The sequence below is a fragment of the Triplophysa rosa genome, linkage group LG12 (genome assembly GCF_024868665.1).
Source record: "Triplophysa rosa linkage group LG12, Trosa_1v2, whole genome shotgun sequence".
NCBI lineage: Eukaryota > Metazoa > Chordata > Actinopteri > Cypriniformes > Nemacheilidae > Triplophysa > Triplophysa rosa.
In genome coordinates this window covers 24,267,572-24,289,458 of record NC_079901.1, presented here as the reverse complement: position 1 = coordinate 24,289,458, position 21,887 = coordinate 24,267,572, and the positions used below count along the sequence as shown (strand labels likewise).

At 38.9% G+C, this 21,887-nt stretch overlaps 1 protein-coding gene across 1 annotated transcript; it reads left to right on the top strand.

The window, feature by feature from the left end:
* Positions 1-41: 41 nt before the first annotated feature.
* Positions 42-16,348, top strand: LOC130562579 (DISP complex protein LRCH3-like). Its single transcript, XM_057347658.1, has 21 exons — positions 42-47; positions 449-712; positions 794-899; positions 990-1,126; positions 1,275-1,384; positions 4,022-4,115; positions 4,212-4,326; positions 4,458-4,603; positions 4,691-4,767; positions 4,930-4,963; positions 5,050-5,190; positions 6,234-6,281; positions 6,401-6,454; positions 6,920-7,000; positions 7,334-7,405; positions 7,668-7,701; positions 7,790-7,900; positions 8,163-8,263; positions 8,412-8,549; positions 8,658-8,735; positions 13,559-16,348. Exons 1-21 carry the CDS (start codon positions 42-44, stop codon positions 13,715-13,717), a joined length of 2,106 nt encoding a protein of 701 aa, XP_057203641.1. The 3' UTR covers positions 13,718-16,348.
* Positions 16,349-21,887: the final 5,539 nt, after the last annotated feature.

Below are 21,887 nucleotides of genomic sequence, written 5' to 3'. Positions count from 1 at the left end.
CGCAAGCTGTTAGGTTCGATATTTTTAGGTTCGCTGTTAAAATGCCGGTCTGAACGCTAAGCTAACCAGGACTAAATTATTTTTTTTCTTTTTGGTCCGGACCAAAAGAACCAAACTAGAAATATGAACGCACCCTAAATTACCGATTGGAAGCATTTTTAACTTCTCCCCACCATTTTTACAAAACGTTGATGCCCGCAAAATGTTTTCTCCAATCAAAATATAAACACACAGTTTTTCAAATAAAAAACTTACAACCATTTGATTACTGGATTTTTTTGACTACATAAATTTGGTCAAAAAATACATATTTTGAACAAAAATGGGAAGCATTGTGTCATAAATGACAGAATATCTTGTCAGTGCTGGGGAAAGAGTTAATGGTGGTCTCAGACTTTTGGACCCCACTGTATATGTATTCATGTGTATCAGCCAAAAAATTACTTAGCAATCACACAGGAACATTCAGGAAACTTCCCGCAACACCCTAGTAAAATACCAGAGAAGAACCACTCACGTTTGCTTCAGAAGTGTAAAAATCTGGTTTGTTGGTTCTGAACATTTCTTCATTTTCTCTGTCTGCAGTCGGAACCAGTTGTCCACTCTGCCTGCACATCTGTGCCGTCTGCCTCTCAAAGTCCTGATCGCCTGCAATAACAAGCTGGTATCGCTGCCAGAAGACCTGGGCAAACTCAGACAGCTCACTGAACTGGTGTGTGACCCTCATGCGGACCTGAACTTTGCCTTTTATCTTCACATCCTCACACCCATCACTTGTCTTTTTGTCTTAAAGGATGTCAGCTGTAATGAGATCCAGACCCTTCCTCCTCAGATCGGTCAGTTGGAAGCTCTGCGTGACCTCAACATTCGCCGGAACCACCTCGTCCGCCTGCCTCCAGGTTAGACACGCACACACACCTGCACCTGAACGAAACGGGTGATATTTTCTTCCCGATGTTTGTGTCACGTCAACGTTGTTTGTTTTGCAGAGCTGGCAGAGCTTCCGTTGGTACGGCTTGATTTCTCCTGTAACAAGGTGACGTCGATTCCCGTGTGCTACCGTAATCTCAGACACCTGCAGAGCATCATTCTCGACAACAACCCGCTTCAGAGCCCACCTGCACAGGTGACGCATCTCTGCACAGTTAAATCAAAAAAGCTTTCTTTAGTTTACCAGGTGTAATTCGCTTATTTTGAAACCAATGCTTTTCTTCGAATGTATGAAATGTGCATGTACAATGTATGTAATGTTGCGTGTTTCTGATGTGTTGTAGATCTGTATAAAGGGAAAGATCCACATATTTAAATATCTAAACATGGAGGCGTGTAAAGCAGCGTCAGACCTTCCGGATTATGACAGAAGACCACTTCCCTTCGGCTCCTGGTGAGAACACAAAACATAACCAAACAAACCCAAAAAAACTAAATCACACACAAAAATGCGTTAGATAAAAACATGCATGTCCATCAAATTTAAAAACTATAAAGTAACAGAAGGCATTTGTTGTAGCTCGTTTTCAAGTGAAAAATGTTTTATAATGGTTTATAATGATAAAACAATAGATACAGTAGTCAAAAGGAAGAGAACCTGTGGTTACTCTGCTACATCTATTAAAAATTGACCAGCGGTTGCTTAAGACACCAGAGGTCGTGTGTTAAAGTGATTTTATCACAGGTGTGTTTTATTTAATGCAGTGAAGGTCTGACATATTTGAAGATGACTTGCATCTCCAGTGTTTTTTGTTTGAGGACGGTATACGTTATATAACATTCAGTGAGCTGAGCTGTAATGTTGATCAAAGCTTTCTCCTGCACCCGCATCCATCTGATCTAGTGATTATCATCTGTGTCTCTCAGAGGACAGAGCCAGAGATTCCTCAGATGAGAGAGAGAGAGAGAGAGACACACAGATGCACAAAGATCCAAATAATGCAGAGATTCGACTTCTTTACTGTGAAACATTAAAACAATACAAACATACACTCAGAACCAAAAATGCCCTTTACACCCAAAAACAACTGACAATAATTGAGAAGTCAGTCAATACAATTCAATTCTGGGATAATTGGAAAAAACTGATCATGAAGAATTGGCAATTCAAAATGGAGAAATATGGGAAAGTCATTTCCAAACATTGTTTAATAAAGTACAGACAGACACAAACCGTGAGCAAAATCAAACAATCAAACAATTAGAACAACTAGAATTAGCAATCAAACATAATCAAACCCATTAGACTTCCCAATAACTGAAAAAGAACTTGAAGACAAAATCAAAAACCTTAAAGCAAAAAAGCATCTGGACCTGATGGGATTTTAAACGAAATGATAAAACATACAAACAGTCAATTCCAACGGGCCATTTTAAATTGATTTAATGTGATTATGAGTGTAGGTCACTTCCCTGACATGTGGAATCAAGGCTTGATAACACCAATCTTTACAAACGGAGATACATTTGAGCCGAACAACTATAGAGGCATCTGTGTGAGTAGTAACCTGGGAAAACTATTCTGTAGTTTAATAAACGCTCGACTTTAGACTTCATCACCACCTGAGCAGAAGTCAGAGAGGATTTTTGCCAAATTACCGCACAACTGATCATATTTACACGCTTCATAGTGTAATCGAAAAACATGTTAACCAAGATAAAGGTCAAATATATGCATGCTTTATAGACTTTAAAAAATCTTTTGACTCAATTTGGCACCAAGGACTGTTTTACAAACTTATTGAAAGTGGCATAGGTGGTAAAACCTGTGACCTTATTGAATCAATGTACACCGAGAGTAAACGTGGCATAAAAATCAGCACAAAACGTTCTAGATATCTTTCTCAGGAGCGTGGAGTCAGACAGGGATGCGGTTTAAGCCCAACATTGTTTCATATTTACATCAATGACCTGGCAACCATCCTAGAGCAATCTGAAGCCCCCGGTCTCACTCGACACCGCTCACAAATCAAATGTCTTCTGTGTGCAGATGATCTGCTTCTGTTGACGGCTTACAACAGATCCTGGACCTGCTAGAACAATACTGTCACACCTCAGTAAAACTCCAATGATCACCTTTCAGAAAAGATCCACATCCCAACTATCACAACACACATTTACATCAGGCACAAACCCCATAACACACACACAACACACTACAATGCCCTGGGTTTAAAACACTTGAATCCTGCAGTGAATGAACTGAGAGATGAAGCACGCAGGGCCTTCAGCCATCAAACGTCAATGTCCTGTAGAAATCCCTGTTTGAATTTGGCTGAAAACATTAGAATCAGTGATTGAAGCGATCGCTCTCTCTGGCAGTGAAGTGTGGGGTCCGCTGACAAATCCAAATCAAGATTTTACTAAATGGAAAAAAACATCCAATTGAGAGCCGGCATACAGAAGTCTGTAAAAATCTCTTACAAGTGCAGCGGCACACAGCAAACAACTCATGCAGCGCAGAATTAGGCAAATATCCACTGATCAGAAAGAGAGAACAAACATGTGACCCTCACTCATATCATTCAAACACCACCAGATGAGCAAAGACATGAATCCTCTCTTCAGTCCTGATGTTTCAGTCCTCACATCTACTGATGCTCTCAACCACAACAACACTGACAACATCACACTCAACACACTTTGTCATGCCAATAAAGCACCCTTAAATTGAAATAGAATTGAGAGAGGTTGGATGGATTGGAATGAAGTTATGAGGATACACTACAGTTAAACAAGGTGGCAGCAGCAGATGAGATGAGATGATGCAGAAATGTGAATCAGAGTTCACGTGCGGCGGAAACTGAGATTAACATCTTTAAATGTACTTATAAGACTTGTGTTGTACTGTACAATCACTGTTCATAAAGATTTTGAAGCTTTTTTCTAGAACATTCACATTGAATTGGCCTATTCATTTTATAAGCAGAAATGCTCATTTTAATAATGGGTGATTCAAATGTGATTGGTTGTGCCGCGAGTTGATTTTTTTTGTCGTTCTGTAACTCACTGGCTCATAATCTCTTCTCAGTGCTGAAGATCTGTATTCCGGCCGGCCGTACGGAGCGCTGGATTCTGGCTTCAACAGTGTGGACAGCGGAGACAAGAGGTGGTCTGGAAATGAGGCAAGTGGTTTACAACGTATTATTCCATTACCTACTATTTTACCATTTAAAAATGAATTCCGTTAGATTGATATTTTTCTGCTGACCCTCTGACAGCCTTCAGACGAATTTTCTGACCTGCCGTTGAGAGTGGCAGAAATCACCAAAGACCAAAGACAGCGGAGAGAGCGAGAGGAGCTGCGGACGGGCTCTCACATCAGTAATGGAACATGTGAGAAGAACACGAAACATCCTAACATTTATTAACATTTCGACAAATGTGATCATATATCACTTAATGCTTGTTTTTGTAAGGACACACGTTGATCAATGCTGTATGTTCTACCGTGTCTTTTTCTTTAGTGGACTCTGAGATTGAGCAGATCGACTTTATCGACAGCTGTACAGGAGAAGAGGATGAGGAAGATGGGCGGAGCCGTCGAGGGACAGAGCCAGTCAGCCTCAGCTCCCAGTTCATGGCCTACATTGAAAGACGAATAACCAGAGAAGTGAGTTTTACAGCTTACCAGATGCTGACAGATTAGTTCTAAACAACGCCTGTCTGCTTATGTCACAACTCACATCTTTGTTATCAGGGCTCACCTGTGAAGACAAGCCCATCCAGAGACTTCAGAGCTGATGACTCGAAACGCCAAAGCTCCTTACATAACCGGTACAAAAATACTGACGTTTATTACACAGCTCTCTGGAAAACTCATCATGCTGTTAGTTGGAGCTTCCACTGTTGTATTAAAAAAACATTTTTCACGGATTATACAAACTGTTTTTGTTATTGGAGCTTTGTTTGTCAGCAACTGTTGTTGTTTCTTCACAGCTCTGGGTCAGATGTGTCCTCACACTCTCATCAGGTGAGAGTCGCTGCACACACACACATTCTGTCAGAGAGAGCAGAGTTCAGTGTTTTTACTCTTGTTGCTGTGGTTGGGTCTGTTAGCGGGTCGCTGGTGTGACGTCAGGATCTGGTGCTGGTGTGGAAAGAGTGAGACGAGAAGCTCAGATAGCAGCGCTGCGGTACGAGGAGGAACGACAGAGAAACAAATCCGTGCAGAGAGACGCTGTTATGAACTTTGTCAAGGTGCACAAAGACACACACACTCCACAACATTTCTACATAACTGACTGAAAACCAATACGGTTTTTACCAAAAATATCCATAAAACATTTTAGGTCTGGGTTTTGAGACCATTTTGGCGATTCGATTCGATTTCGATTCAATATCGATTGGTTATCGGTATTTCATTTAAAATATTAGTTGCGCAGACATGGAATCCATATTTAAATATATACAGGCTGGAGCTAAATGAAAGAAATACACCCCCTGTTATTAGTATAGCCCACACAATTGTTTTGAATTACTTTTTATTTTTACTTTGAGTAACCAAACATTACTGTAATAAATAAAAAAGATTGTAATTGTGCAACAGAGAAATAATGAACAACTTGAAATTCACGAACAACTTGAAACATGTTTAAGAAATAAAACAGATTTCAAAATTCAACTTGAGTAATGGCGCCATCCTCTGGACGAGAGGCGAAATACAGATTATATTCTCTGAGGCACGTGCATTGAGAATCGATATTGTTTCTTTAAATTGAAGATCGATTAAAATCGAAGAATCTATATTTTTTACCCAGCCCTAATACATTTATTAATTTAAGTGCAGTTTATTAGAAAAATCCCCTTTAAATTCGACATGAAATTGAAATATTCTCTATTTACTTTCTTCATGTATCTGGTTTCATTGTGCACGGTTCATAAATTTGACTTTTAAGATGTTTTTCTGTTGACGTCACAAACATTCACAATGGGTCGTTGGCACAGGACACATGATGTGTGCACGGTGTTTCAGTTATGTGTCTGTGAGCACGCCAGATGGATGTCTTTGGCTTCTGCATTTATTTTTTGAAATAAATTTTTCTGTGGTTCTTGTGGGTTTAATAAATGTTATGTTAACTGATAAACGGCACCGACCAATTTTGTTGGACTTCAGGTTCACTTTCTAAATCTGCTCAAGGAAAACCATTAAAAAGAATCTACTCATAACCGGTCATTTCTTTCTTGAGTAATGCTGCTGCCACCATTACGAAAAGCTAATATTTCTGCTTTTGTATCCGCAGAATAAGTCGTCTCCGAGCCCTACGAAGCTCAGTCCAACAGACAGTGAGGTGAGTCTCTTCCTCAGATTTATCATCCATTCCTCACATACATCATACCAGCCCCCCCAACCCGCCCCGCTGTATGTGTTCGTGTTACCTGAAATCTCATGTGTCATGTCCCATCTCAGAGTCTGTACCCCTCCAGACGGTCCACTCACACAGACGACTCCGCCCTCTTTATGGTAAGAGCCAATCACATCGAGAGAAGCGATGCAGTCCATTCGCTCGTCACTTCATCGCTTCATCTCATTCCTCAGAATTAACAGCTTGTGACACTGCTGAGTGCATTTGGGTCACCTAACACCAGAAATCACAACATAAACTTGAAAACTTCTCTTCTGGGTTTGGAATGAGTTAGGCCGTATGTGCAGCATCTTTAAAACGTTCAAAACCGGATTTTCATCTCAAAACAGAATTTCATTGTTAAGTGGATCACTGTAAACCTCAAGCACAGATGTTGTTCATACAGCTTAACGTCTGAACCTGAATCATTCCTTGAAGATGATTGAAATGCCTCTTTGATGTGTCTTAACCTGCATTCATATTAGAGCGGCTTTTCCCGGCTAGCACTTCTAACATGCCTGCCCTGCTTCTTTCCTCACGGTCTCTCTCTTCCTGTCTCTCTTTCTCATGACGTGTCTGAGTAGAGTGAGTTTGAACCTCTACTCATATTTGAGATAGATACAGATACCAACACAATAAAGAAGAGACCAGACCCTCACAAACAGGTGAAAGAGTCACACACAAACACGCAAATGTACATATTTACACACATTTTAAAACGTTGAAGATTTGTTTCAATCTTACTTTTCGCACAAATTGAGTGCATTGTCAAGCGCATTGTTAAACACACAAACACAGGTTACTTCTTTCTTCTCCGTGTACACTATAGAAGCACTCGAGTGTGTCTCTGCACTTCTTTTTGACTTCCTCATATATTGGATGTAATGACGTATAATTCTTTGCCTTACATTTCCTCAAACTCTATTAGATCTCTGCTTTCATTATGTTTGTCTTCTTGATGTTTTGTTTCCTGAAACCTCACTTTTTGCACTGGCTAGTGTCTCTCTGCTTTTCCACTGGATGGCTGTGTGTCTCCTGTTTTAGCCGTCGCCCCCTCCTGTACGCTGCAGGTACTGCACCGCATGCGCCAGTTCAGCTGGCAAACAACCTTACTTCTGTAGAGACTGAAACAGCTTCATGATGCTTCTTCATATTTTTATGATATTAATATCGCAGCTAATTCATGCGCATGCTCATTCGGGGTTTGTGAATTGTCTGAAATGTATCGTATAGATGTGGGCTCATCCGTCGGTGTTTACCATGAACTAACTTGATTTTTTTCTGTCTTTGTGTTCGTTTTAATTCATGCTGAATAATTCCTGCCGTCATTAGCAAGGGGAAGATTATGCCGCGCTGTCTCCCACCGGTACGCTTTTGTTGAATCACAAACTCTTCGACGCTGTTTTCTTTTCAAACCTTCAACATTGTGACTCAAGGTCCTGTCTGTCCCGCAGCTCTCCAATCACCCACTTACCCTAGCCCATCTGCCCCGCCCCCTTCACGCAGCTCCACCCAGCGACCTGAGAGTTACCTGTTTCGTCTGAGTCAGCGAGAGAAGAAGAAAGGTGTGTTATCTGACACAGACGATCACCGCGTTCTGATAGGCTGTTTGTTGCAGTCTTTGGGATGTTTGTGATGTTGTGATGTACTGTTGCGCATGTCGCGATCAGTTTCTAGACAGTGTCGGTCGACTAAAGTATGTTTGTATGTTTTTAAATGTTTTGTAGTCATACATGTTTGTGTCATCACTTTTGATAGTTTCATAGGATGAGTAGATCAGAACTGTTGGCTTCCTTATGCAACGTGAGACTCATTTATGGTTTACAGGAGATTCCGGCGTGCAGAGGGCAGAGTCTACAGAAACCACTCCCACGCAAAGTCCGGCCCCAATAGGAGAGGAGGCGGACCTGATAGAGCAGCTGAGAAGGGTGTGTCTTTAAAACTGCTACACGATTCTCCCCTCATTGTCATATAATTCTTATGTTATCTAAATGTTAGATTTATGTAGAACTTTTTTCCGCAACATTGTGTTGTTTGACCGCTACAGTGTGTCATTTTGTGATCTATTTCCTGTAGAATATAGAGTGTCGACTCAAGGTGTCTCTGCCCAGCGATCTCGGGGCGGCTTTGACTGACGGGGTCGTGTTGTGCCATCTGGCCAATCACGTGCGTCCTCGGTCCATACCCAGCATCCATGTACCCTCACCGGCAGTGGTGAGTGATTTACAAAAAATGTGTTGATAGGGGCATTTGTTTAATAACGTGTATTTTGTCTTTCTGCAAGTATTTCTTACATGTTGTATGTTTCTTGTGTTTTCTCAGCCCAAACTGACAATGGCCAAGTGTCGACGGAATGTGGAGAACTTCCTGGAAGCGTGTCGCAGGATTGGAGTCCCTCAGGTATCTACCACAGGTTCCCTGCGAGCTATCACACACATATTATTTAAAACCAAAGGTTTGCCTGTCTAATTCTAACCCATTAAAAAAAAGCAACTTGCCAAACAATTTGTGTCGTTTTACTAGTCTTAGTCAACATGAAACCAAAAATTCACCCCTTTTCAGCATCTTGTCATTAAATGTTTTGGATCACTATTGTAGTTATTGCAATGATAGCATGCTGGAGAACTTGACATTCAACTTTCTCCCTGCCATTGACGAGATTTTACATCAGGCTTTCCATGTTTTTGCTGTCATACAGTAGGGGGCGCAGTTGAGCACAGCATCTACACATTTAAAAAAAATGCTCTCTAAAAATCTGTTTCGGTCATCGTTCTGAATGCATTCTGGACAAAAATGGAACATACCCACATTAAGGGTATGAATATAGGCTTTTTTATTCTTTTGATATTGGCCACTTCAGAATTCGTAAACAGCGCTGGTCAGTTTTTGAACACTACACAAACGTTTGAACAAAATACAATGAACACGACATTCATAACCGAATCAAAGTGTTAAATATCGTTAACATTTAATTATATATGTAAGATTGAAAAAATAAAGTGTCAATTTAAACCAGAAGTGCCTCTGGACCAGATCTTGTGAAGTGGTCTATATTCTGCAGATGATGGCTGGCAACTTAAAAACTCTTAAGAGTTCACCTTAACATCTCGGTGTGTATCGGATGTGTCTCATAAAATCACTTAGAAACATGACAGAAGTAAAATGGGTTGTAAACATTGTTTCATGTTGACTTGAAACGTACTCTGCTTTAACTTTTCTTGCTGTTTCCTTTTAACGTCTCCATGTTTAATGGCTAATACCACTAACACTTTTTCTCTCTCTCTCCCCCGTCCCCTTCATCACCGCCCCACATCCCATCTACCCCTCTTTCAACCACACATTTCATCTTCCCCCTGCTTGTGTTGGCGTGGCGGGCAGGATAGTTTGTGTTCAGCAGGAGATGTGTTGAAAGGGGAGGTCATGTGTGTGTTCAGGCTGGTTGAGGCCTTACTGTCCCTGGCTCCGCCCCCGCTTCACTCCGCCCCTTCCTCCCAGCTGGCTGGTTTTGCCCTCTTCTACCTGTCAGTCATGTCACTGCTGTGCGCTCTCTACTGCCACCTGGTGCCAAACGTTTAAATTGCACAAGCATATCAATTACTGTTTGTTTGCTGCCAATGTTTTTGTGCACAATAGCCAGTGCTGATACACACAGATAGTTTCACACAATTTTTCCTTCGTTTAAAAAAAGGAACTTGCTGCTCACCTAAGACAACTTGTTTTAGTTAAAACAATCAAAATGATTGAGCTAGTCATTAAACAGTCAGGGTTAAAAACGGTCTCTTTACCTCTTTACCCCGATTCACCACGGTAAACTTATTATGGTTCATGAAGTCGTCGGGTATGATTGCATAAGAAAATGTCAGTTTGACTTCATTTCATTTTAACACGTAAATAAAATACAGGAAGGAACCTGCAGTTTAATGTTCAAACAGAGATGGCGATAGAGAGAAAAACGCATTTCCATGTGATTGCCAGTTACGTAAATAAATGAACATTAAATGAATAACATCAGTTTTGCTTTGAAGCCATGGTAGGTGTCCTTACTGATGTTATGCGTGTCAGTATGAGAACGAGGTCTGACATATAATCCAAACCTTTTTAAAACCGTCACAACGCGGTTACTGTGTATCCTCTCTGGGTACGTGTCACTATCGTAAGAGTCCCGGCAACAATGTTGAGCCATATTTTTGCATAATCTCTGTAAAGGCGGGGCTACAGGAGTGAGGTGAGAGTGTGTGTGTGTGTGTGAGCACATTTACAAAGCACAAACAGAGGTGAGGTCGTCCAGTCAGCCTTAAAGACAAGAACAAGTGGCCTGTGTGCTAAACCAGCCCTTTATTCTGCTTTAGTATTTTTCCCAAAGGATGCCAAACCATAAACTCTCCCTGTTTTATCCCTTCGTGCCTTAATGTGTGAATGTCCACGTCTTCCACCTCACAGTTAAACTGCATCTCACAGCATTATACCCTACAGTTATCACGCATGCTGGCCAGCTCAACACAACGCTGTTTATTCAGTGCCACAACAAATATGCTGTCGATAACAAATATATCAGTTTAGCACAGTGTGGATGCACATGTGTGCCATAATGTCTGAGATTCCTACAACCTGACTGTTATCCTCTGCTTTTCTACAATAAAACCTTCTGTTCTTAGTATGTGTCTCTTTCTTCTTCTTCTTCTTCTTCGTCTTTTTCTCCTGCATTTTTGGTTGGTGTGTGTGCCTCAGTAATAAATCTGATTAGAAATAGTGGTGTGCTAGAAACACAGATGTGTTTTTGTGTGGTTTTTAGAATAGATCCTGTTCGTTTTTGAATGCATGTTTTATTCAATGCTTGGTTTTATTATGTACAATTCATCAGTTTACATTATTCAGAGCAGAATCTCTTATCAACCGACGTGATCTAGGAGTCTCAGGCAGTTTGATGTGGATTTTTAAGACGCAGAGCTGGTTTGAACCCTATAAGAAACTGGTCATGATCGCGGCTTACGTTTGTTCCTGGTGTTTGATTGACGGCTCTGATCTCTCAGCTGTTTCTGTCTGATTTCTGAATCTCTTTTACTTTTCTTTAGTTTCCAACAGTTCTGTCATCTCATGCGTTGCATTTAGGGCTGCAGCTATCGATTCTTTTACTAATCGAGTATTCTACTGATTTTCCATCGATTAATCGGGTATTCGGATAATAAGTACTTTTTCTTTATTAAAAAGCAATACTAAATATACAAGAGAAAATAAGACAGGTCTCTTAAAATGAGTAAAACGACTAATTTGTTTCCTTTTTAGAACAATTAGTTTTTATTGCTGAAATAGCATACATTAATATCTGTGAAAACTAAACCCATTTAGTACATTCCATTGCCATATTAAATTCAAAATGCAATATAATACAAATACATAAATAAGAAACATGAATAAAAATGGAAATAATAATTTCAAACAATAGCCTATGACTTTTATTTTTGCAGGTTGTCAGATGCTTATTTTTTAGTATGTCTGTTTCTTCACTCAAACAATAACATGTTTGTGAAATAAACTCTCAGCGCAACTCTGGAGGTGAAGTTCATGTCCTCATTCAGCGCAGACGCAGACAAATTCATGAGCATCACGCGTGTAGCACGTTAAACTGTGCAGTTCAATCACTCAGACACGCAGAACAGACAGATGAAATGTGTAAATAACAGGATTCGGTGTCCACTAGTCCGCATCTGGTTTGATGGACGCAATGCAGCTGGAAAACAAGTTTCACTCGTAAAATAGACTAAAACTAAGTAAAATATCAGTTCACCATTTCAATAAGCTATTAGGGCTGTGACGGTGGCAGTTTTTTACCACTGCGGTGGTAATAGATGGTGCGGTGGTTGAGAAATATATATTATTTATATAAATAATATTTATATTATTATATTTGCGTGTAGCAACCACATGACGAGTGGAAGAGAAATATAGACCTTATTTAAATACTTGAAATTGTTAAATAATTGAAATATGATATCTGAAATAAATGAGGATGAAACATCCGTCAATGTTTAACGCGCAAATCCATCAGTGAAACGGCACACTACAGCATATAAAACATTTAAATAAACATCAGTAAATAATGAAAACTTAAATGATATAAGAAAGCTAAATACTAAATAAAAAAACTCTTGTTGCAGTAACTTCAGTCATTGGCGTATTAACCCTTACAGTCCTTAACAATTCCATTTGAAACAAACTGTTTAAACCTACATTGGCTTTCCTATTCAGATTGCCATAAAAACTTTACTTTTTCCGACTCGTTGATGTGAAACTTACTTGTTGACATTGTCCAGATTAACAAGTGTACAGCTGCACTAAATGCGCGTTCAGAAGATGTGCACAGGAGTGCAAATGAAGAGATGTTTCTCCGCAACCGCGGCAAAACCTGCACGCGCTCCGACACTAAGCAAGCGGGTCATAGCCAGTTTTGATTTTACGTATCTGTTCATTTCACAATAAGATCCATTGCAGAAGCCGCAGAATAACCTGGGTTTTGCCGTGCAGGCCTGCGCTCGAACGCACCAACGGAAACGTATGCCAATAATTTCTGTTAATTTAAAATCTTTTAAATAAAACCATCCACAACTGAAAGGCTACAACTAGCAATCGTTATCGCAACTCTCATATTTATTACACCTATATTTGTCAGAGTGACGTGCACTACCGCCGGTGGCAGTTCACCGTCATGGCACTTTACCATCGCTGTGGTGCGGTTGTTACGGCAACCGTCACAGCCCTATAAGCTATCAGTTATTTATCAGCATGAGAAACACGTGTGAGCGTGTGAACATACTAAAACGCGTGTGTGTGAGAACATACTAAAACGCGTGAGGTGAATGCATTTGCATGAGACTTGAGAGCCCTGTAACATGAATAGAGTTTAGCGGGCTGTGCGTCAGTAATAACGGTCCGTGGGGAAACGCAGTGCTCCGTGTGTACTGTAGTTAAATGGATTAAACGAGGCTTCGAGGCAACAAAAATTGCCTCGATGATTTTTTGTATTCGAATAACTCGAGTTACTCGAGGAATCGTTTCAGCCCTAGTTGCATTATCTTGATTTATGTCTCGCTTCAATTTTTTACTATTTAAGTTGCTCCATTTTAAACATTTCAGTTTTTAAGTTCTTTTGTGTTTCTCCATTGACATTCCATTTTTTACCCCCCATCCTGTTTGTTTTGCCCCTTGGTGTGTGTGTGTGGCCTTAGAAACAGCTGTGTCTGCCCATGCACGTCCTGGAAGAGAGGGGTTTGTCTCAGGTGGCCGGAACAGTTCAAGCTCTCTTGGATTTGGCCCCTCCGAAGCAGACTTCATCCTCCAGCTCCACCCCGACCAATCCCAGCACTACCTCCCCCCTCGCTCTGTGAGACTGACGCTCAGACTGACCCGTGAACAGACGAATCGCAAGGAAGCTCCTCTTATTCACGTGAAAAATCTTAGAAAGGCTCATAAACGGTTCTGTGATGGTAACACTCCAAAACACACAAACACACTAGCCGCTTTGTGAACACACAACAGCCCTCAGATGACAAACAGCAAACGCAATAGAGACTTCTTTAAAACAATGCTCGTCTTTTAACAGTTATTTTACACTTTGTTATCTTTGACTATTATGGGTGGTGTTTAATTTTTAGTATTTTGTATTATTATTATGACTATTGTTATTATTGTTCACAGACTCTCAGATGATGTGGGTATGAGGCCAAATGCAGTTTTGTCAATGTCTGACTCATATTTGATCACACACACACACAACCCCCCCCCCCCGGAAAAAGTCAATGATGTCTGAGTAAGATCATTAAGATTTATCTCATTATCTGAAATGATAATACTGTAACAATTCATTCTTAATGGTCCTAATACAGGCTTTATCATCTTCCTACAGAATACGATTCTTTATAATTTATTTTCATTTTTGACCCAGGCGGGTGATTGCTCACTTATCTGAGAGTTAATATAAAAACCCTGTTTTATTTCACCACAAAATCTAAAGCTATCAGAAACAATGCTCACATATATTAATAATCATTTTTTTATTTTCATGGCAGTGTAGCACGATTCCTTCCTAATTGATCATTATTGTAATTCAGTAAACGTTCCTATTGGAGCAATATTGCCAGTTATTTACACTGCATTATTCGTTGCATTGCATTTTTAAGCAAAATACAATTTTCGTCTTTTGATTTTTTGGTGAAATAGGAGCAGGATGTTTAATTAAATAGTTGAACAATTAAAAACGGCATGTATTTGAGTGAAGTACACTAATTCAGAACGGTCTGATGCATGAGGGATGCAGACTACATCATTGTCTACTACACAGGAGACGAGCTGGAGCTTTAGTATGTAGCGACAGGGTTATGTTTTAAAGGACACTTTTAGTACTACAATCAAAGAAAACTATTAAAACTAAGCATGAGCTCGCAGACTTTATCGACCTTGTAAAATGGAGAGGTATAGTGATATAGAGCAAGGTTTAGGCACAGGTGCATGACGGGCACAAGTTGTTTTTAAACAAATATATGCAAAGTTTGAACGAGAAACACAGTAAATTAACGAATGCAACACTTATATTTTTATTGCTTTTGGTTTGCTGATGTTTGTAAAATTGATGGTAAATATGTGCAAACACTAGGGCTGATCGCGTTGCTGTTATGTTTCTACATGTAACATGTCTTGCATGCAGGGAATTCTGGGTGCTGGGAGTTAGACAGAAATGGGGTGGCAAAAGCTGTTTTGTATTTTAAATGTAAAAATAGTCACCTCTGCATGGCTTGCTCTTACGTTATGTATGCCAACACACCACAAATTTCCTCCTGGGGCCGGAGCTGGATTTGGGCCCTAAGTCTGAGATCCAAAGACATGCTTCAAGGTTTTATGCTGTGCCAGAAGACTGATCTGACATCAGTAGACTGCTGCCAGGGTTCCTAGAGTGACTTCTGAACTTCCAGCTGTGTTTGGTTCGCATACTCAAGCTGAGGGTGAATCTCACGAAACCTGTCCGGGTTTCAGTAAGAACCCATTGTGAGATTATTTTTATGACAATTCAACACGTTTGTCTCCACGATTGCATCATGCAAAAACATCATTCTCATTACAGTAATGACAAAAAAATGATATCTAGTAGTATAAATTGTAAAGTATTTATCATGGTAATATAAGATAAAATATTTAAAATATGTTACAGTATTCGTATTGCAATACAACTAAATGTGAAACATTAAAAGTAATTGCAAAAAAGTCCAATTGCATATTGGTAATGAGAATGTAGGAGGAAATATGTTTAATTGCCATAAAATCAATATTAATAATTCTTAAAATGGTTGAATTATCTTCAGGTTATTTCATTACGTGTTTGGGGTAAAACACTGACGTGCATATTTTTTCGTGAGATTCACCCACGTGTTCATGAGCATGCCGTTTTATTTCCTTGGAGTTCTAAGGTTCTACAGCAGCATTTATAACAACAAACCGCTTCCTCCTCAACATCTTTGAGACTGAAACAATGGAAGCAAAGATTGATGGATGAAGAGATTAGAAAACAGGATCAATTGAGTTACTTTTTTAACTTGCTTTTTTTAGAAGCTTTAAAAGGGAAGTTAAAAGAGTTTATATATATATATATTATTATTACAAAAGGTTTTGTGTAGATATTTTAGTTTGTTTGTCTTTTCTCTTTCTAAAATAAATATCTTTGACAAGGGTGTTTCCCCAGCAGAAATCAGTTGTTTTCTTCTGCAGGGTATGTCTCTGCGTGTCTGTACAGTAAAGAAATACATTCCATACGTTTACAAGTATGTACCACTGTCCACCCACGAAACAAGAGGATTGTGTGCTTTCAGACAGATGACACGTTTGCCCTTTTTTAGGTTTTTATTTTCACTGCGTTTTTGAACACGTCCCAGCAAAACTTTTACTGTAATGATTTTACTTTAGTAAAAGATGGAAATATTTTCTGCTATGAATATTTGGATTTATTGTGAAATACATAATAAAAAAGGTCCCATGTCTAGTGTTGATGTTTATTGAATGAAAGTGCAAACTTGTGGTCCTGTTGTGTCTTTAAGATTGGAAAGATTGTGTGTTTGGGTTTCTTCTGGGATGTGCATATAGTCGCACAATCAAAGAAGGGAAGACAAAAGATGAAATCTGATAAATCGGGTGGGTAAACTGATTGTATATCAGCTAATGTATTGGAGTTGCTATAATGGGTGATAAGCTAAAGTCTTCATCAAAGCACTACAATGCATTTTAAACTGATCACTAAGTTTTGGATTTATTCAAGTGATTTACAAATGAGAAACATACCAAGCGTTTTGACTGGTCTGTTAAGCTGATCCTGTTCAGCTTGTCAACATCAAGTTGTTTGATTTGAAATCCTCTACTCTTTGGGGCACAGCCAGTTAAAGTGTCAGAGAAAAATCTGCTTCAATGGATTTCTCAGTAAACGTGTTCTGGACTAATGAAATGGGACTCGAGATGATGAGATTAATTTTCACTCTTTCCAGTAGAGGGAGACATGCGCACTGCCCGCACGTGTGTGTGAATGCCGTTTTTTATTGCATGAAATGAACATTTAATACACAAATAAGACAAAAATATTAAAAACAATTAACAACGTATAATAAGGTTACAATTTCAATACAATATTTCTAAGAATTTTATAAGTCTTCATAGCTTTGGCATTCAGTGGTCTAGACATACTCTGAAAGTGGCAAATAAGGATTTTATGTCTGCATCAAACGCATTGTTTTTGGGTTTACAGTGCATTGCCCTGGCTTTATGAATAGTGTGTGAAAGCCATGATCCAATATGAAGATACAGTACAATACACATTACATGTACAGGGCAGCCTAATAAACAATGTGTTCCTTAACAGGTTTTTCTGATTATATTATTCATCACGTAGGTATTCATAGTATGCTCTTATACTTGCAGAAGTAACAACACTCTGTTCACTTTATTCTCTTTACAAGTAAGAACATAAGATAAGAAATGATTTTAGAAAAACCTAATTATAACACATAAGCACTTTTATAGAAAGTAGACTCGGTATATCTAGAGACAGAATATAGACTAGATTGTACAGCCCGATTACATTTTCAACTAGTTTATATGGCTACTACGTACTCTGCGTTCTGGTTACTTTTATGTAGTTAAAAGGTGGAGATGTGTGACGTCATTTGCACAGACTTGACATGCTTGTATGTCTCAATTTATTTGATGTCTAGATTTGAAGTAAGTCAAAGTAAATTGTTAAAAAAAATAACAACGCGTAAGACAGCGAAGTCGCACTGGAGTGACGTCGGGTTCGCGGCTTTGATTGATTGGCTCAAGATGGTAAGCCCGCCCTAATGGACCCTCTGGGGAAGCGAAGCGAGCTGTGAGCGCAGTAAAATAGTAATATGACCAATAAATGGCAGAGAGACCAAAAATGAATAGTATTATTAGGACTAAAAATCTATTTTTTTTATTTCATGTTATTTTGGGTTCCATTTTGTACTTCTGTATGTATTTCCCTCGTAACTTCCTGCCGCCAAAATCGCTACACACCGCATTTGGCTAGAAGGGAAACAGCTACCTCCACTGGGCATGCGCACTTCAATATTCTTAGGTAACTATCAGATTTACTTTAGGAACTATGGTCCTTCGCAGAAACCATGGTTGGCATTTTCGGGAAGGTTTACCAAATGTACATTACCTTGGTTATTATTTTCATTCCCATCAGTTTAAAGCTCTACATTATTACAGGTGAGCATCTGCCAGACTGCCTGTGTAGGCACAACTATCATTCTCTTACAGAACATTTGTTGTAGATTTTCCTGTTTTACTGAAGTTTGTGTTGTCAGTAATAATAATTCTGAGCAGTTTATATTTAACACATACATATTATTCTTTCAGTGATTGTATAAACTTTTGGCTTATTCTGTTTTTATCTGGACAGAGGTCATAGAATTTCAATTCTTAAAGTCCTCAGTAGCCCTAGTTTATTAAAAGTACCATGCCTATTTTTTCATGAAATATTGCAGCGTTTATAGTAAGTAGTTTATCAATGTGGGTCATTCTCTTTTTTAAAATTGTGTGCCCTCATAATCTAGTTAAAATCTGAAAATGCACTTTCTTCCTGTAATGACTGTCCATCTTAAATGACGTATGTTAGACGGCCTGCGTGGAGCATACGTTAAACTCCTCCCCTTCAACTGTCAGTCTGCCAGTTCCAATTCAAAATGCAACGGCTGTTTTTCTACATACAATCAAATCACAGAGAAAGACGAAAGTCACGCCCACTATTTTTCTCATTAGAAATTCCATTTTACTCAGAAATGCGTCAAAATTCGGAAGTAGAAACGATCGCAACTTCCGGTTCACAGGGACTTTCATTCTTCATTCGACATAAATTTGACTGATGGGCAATTCCGTGAAAATGTCAACCTTACCATGAAAAAATAATTTTTTTACGAGCGGTTTTTACTTTGGTAACAGCACAGATATTAACATTTGGTGGTTCAAATACCCATGTGAGGTCTCTCTTCAAATTTGTAAAGCATTTGTTTTATTTTTAGTGCATGATTTTTCATAGTCAGGTAAGTGCCATTTTCAGGATTGTCACATCCATAACGCTACATATTCCTCATAAATGGACACATGAAAATTAAAATAAAATAACTTTTATGTTCTATAAAGAGGCATCCCTTCTCCATTAATTGGGTATTATTGCTTTAGGATTGTGCATTTTATTTCATCTCCCAAAAAAACGCGTCCTTTCTTTGTCACATCCATAACGCATGTGTATTTCCCTTTTTTAAAATAGAAAATTTGTTCATAGACTGACATTTTTTTATGTTTAGACTCTATCAACAAGGGTTTAGTAAAATATAAACAGATGGTTCAATATATTTGTAACAAATTCATTCTCTGAGCATTTTTATGTCACGTCCATAACGCAAAATGTCACGTCCATAACGTTGGAATTGCCCTGATGTAGTTCCCTTTTTAATCATTTTTGACACCTTTACAGTCTGATGATGATCCAGTCACAAAAAAACAGACCCGAGATAAGTGACTTCTGCACAGAAACTCCAATGAGTTTCGAACAGACTGAGAAATGGTTTGTTAATGCATGAAATCAGTTCCTAATGTTTAACAGTGTGTTTCAAAGACACAGTCTGCACCTTTAAACACAAAGTATGACCTTCATCTAGAGACGTCCTGTTCTGCTGCTGCTGCTTAAACACTTTTCCCTTTTGTTACTGTAGCTTTGAGATCTGTTGGCCTGTCGGTTTATTTTTTTGTTTGTGTTTTTATGAACTTTCTGAGAAGAGGAAACTGAGACACTTAAAAGATCTTCATATATTTTTAAATTATAAACACCTGTCTTCCACAACATCTGTATGTTAAATGTATTCTAGGCTACTCGAAATCATTTGAGCAGTAATGAAACACAGTTTGTGGAACATCACTATAAACAAGATTTTTTAAAACACATTTTAACTCGCCATGCTTTTGAATGTTTTTGAGTACTTTTGAACTACTTAGTGGTTGTCCTGCATCATCAATAACTACAGATAGTTCAGAACGCAGCTGCCAGAGTTCTAACCAGGTCCAGAAAATACCATCACATAACCCCAATGTTATCAACCCTTCACTGGTTACCCATTAAGTATCGTATTGACTTAAAGTTCTTTTAATCACTTATAAAGCCCTAAACGCTTTAGCCCCTACCTACATAACAGAGCTTCTACCACACTACAACCCATCACGCTCTCTAAGATCTCAAAACTCNATCGGACCAAAGACACGTGAGCAGAATATTTCGGATTATAACCTTCATAAATTGAAGGCTGCACCGTTACTCCAACAAATACAGTTAAAAACCTAGGTGTTATATTAGACAGCAACCTGTCATTTAAAAATCACATCTCAAATGTCACAAAAACAGCCTTCTTCCACCTTAGAAATGTTGCCAAATTAGGAAATATTTTATGTGTTGCTGACGCAGAGAAGCTTATTCATGCATTTGTGACCTCAAGACTTGACTACTGTAATGCACTAGTTAGTGGTTGTCCTGCATCATCAATAAACAAACTACAGTTAGTTCAGAACGCAGCTGCCAGAGTTCTAACCAGGTCCAGAAAATACCATCACATAACCCCAATGTTATCAACCCTTCACTGGTTACCCATTAAGTATCGTATTGACTTAAAGTTCTTTTAATCACTTATAAAGCCCTAAACGCTTTAGCCCCTACCTACATAACAGAGCTTCTACCACACTACAACCCATCACGCTCTCTTAGATCTCAAAACTCCAGACTTTTGATAACACCTAGAATAACTAAATCCACCAAAGGGGGCGGAGCTTTCTCATACGTAGCACCTAAACTCTGGAATAGCCTTCCCGATACTATTCCAGGGTCAGACACACTCTCCCAATTTAAATCTAGATTAAAGGCACATCTTTTCAGCCAAGCATTCACTTAATGCAAAATATGCTAAATAGACTGCATTTATTAGATATTATTTACTAGAATAATCTTGCTTGTTCTAAACACCATGTGCTGTGTTTGACCTTTTTTGTGTTTTTCAGTTTTTCTTATTTTCTCCTGTAAAGCGGCTTTGGCACAAAGCACATTGAAAAGCGCTATACAAATAAAATTGAATTGAATTGAATGTAGTTTACCGTGGCTCTGAATGGATGCTGTGGTTTTATTGGTTTTGTGCTCACTTGTTTGCCCAAAAGTGATTGTAAAGCTATATGAAATTTTCATTTCAGGAGGATTGAATTCAAATAAATAAACCTCATATAAATTGTGAAACCCACATACATAACCATGGCTGAGAAAATTAGATTGTAATTGGATTTTCACTGAGATAGAACCTCTGTGACAACCTGCCCCGGTCTGTACTGTCGCCACATTTGTCTTTGCTTATTTACTGATGGTTTTGCTAACAGAGTGAGTTTCTTGTACCCGTGACATTTGAAAAACACACACTCTCTCTCTGTCTGTTTCTCTTTGTCTCTCTCTCTGTTGACGCATCATTAGATGGTCTCGGCGCTGTGGAGGTTCTGGCTGATGAGCAGCGAGCATCATTGAAACATTTTCAGCACTGCGGTAATCAGTTACTGTTGCAGTTTTTTGTAACCGCCAGCAAACACAACACTCGCTGCCAAACACGCTCTGTTTACTAACAGTTTTAAGCAGGGGAATAAAAACACGCTCATATCATCAATGCTTCCGTCAGTGCAAACATGACTCAACTTTGTTTTGTTCTTTTAGTTGTTTCCATTCACTGCCACTATCTAAAAACAGAATGACAGCAAGGTTAGTGAACGATGACAGATTTTCAATTTTGGCTGAACTGTTTCTTTGAGGATAAAAATGAAATGAACCCCTGACCGAAGATCATAGTCTGAAACGCTTGAAATTGTTTTTGTGTATTAGTGTTGTTTGCCATGACGAGCGTTGCTTGTATTCGGGTTTTAGTGAGTTAATCCTGAAGCCTTAAACATCAGCACGAAACTTGTTCTGCACCATCTGTG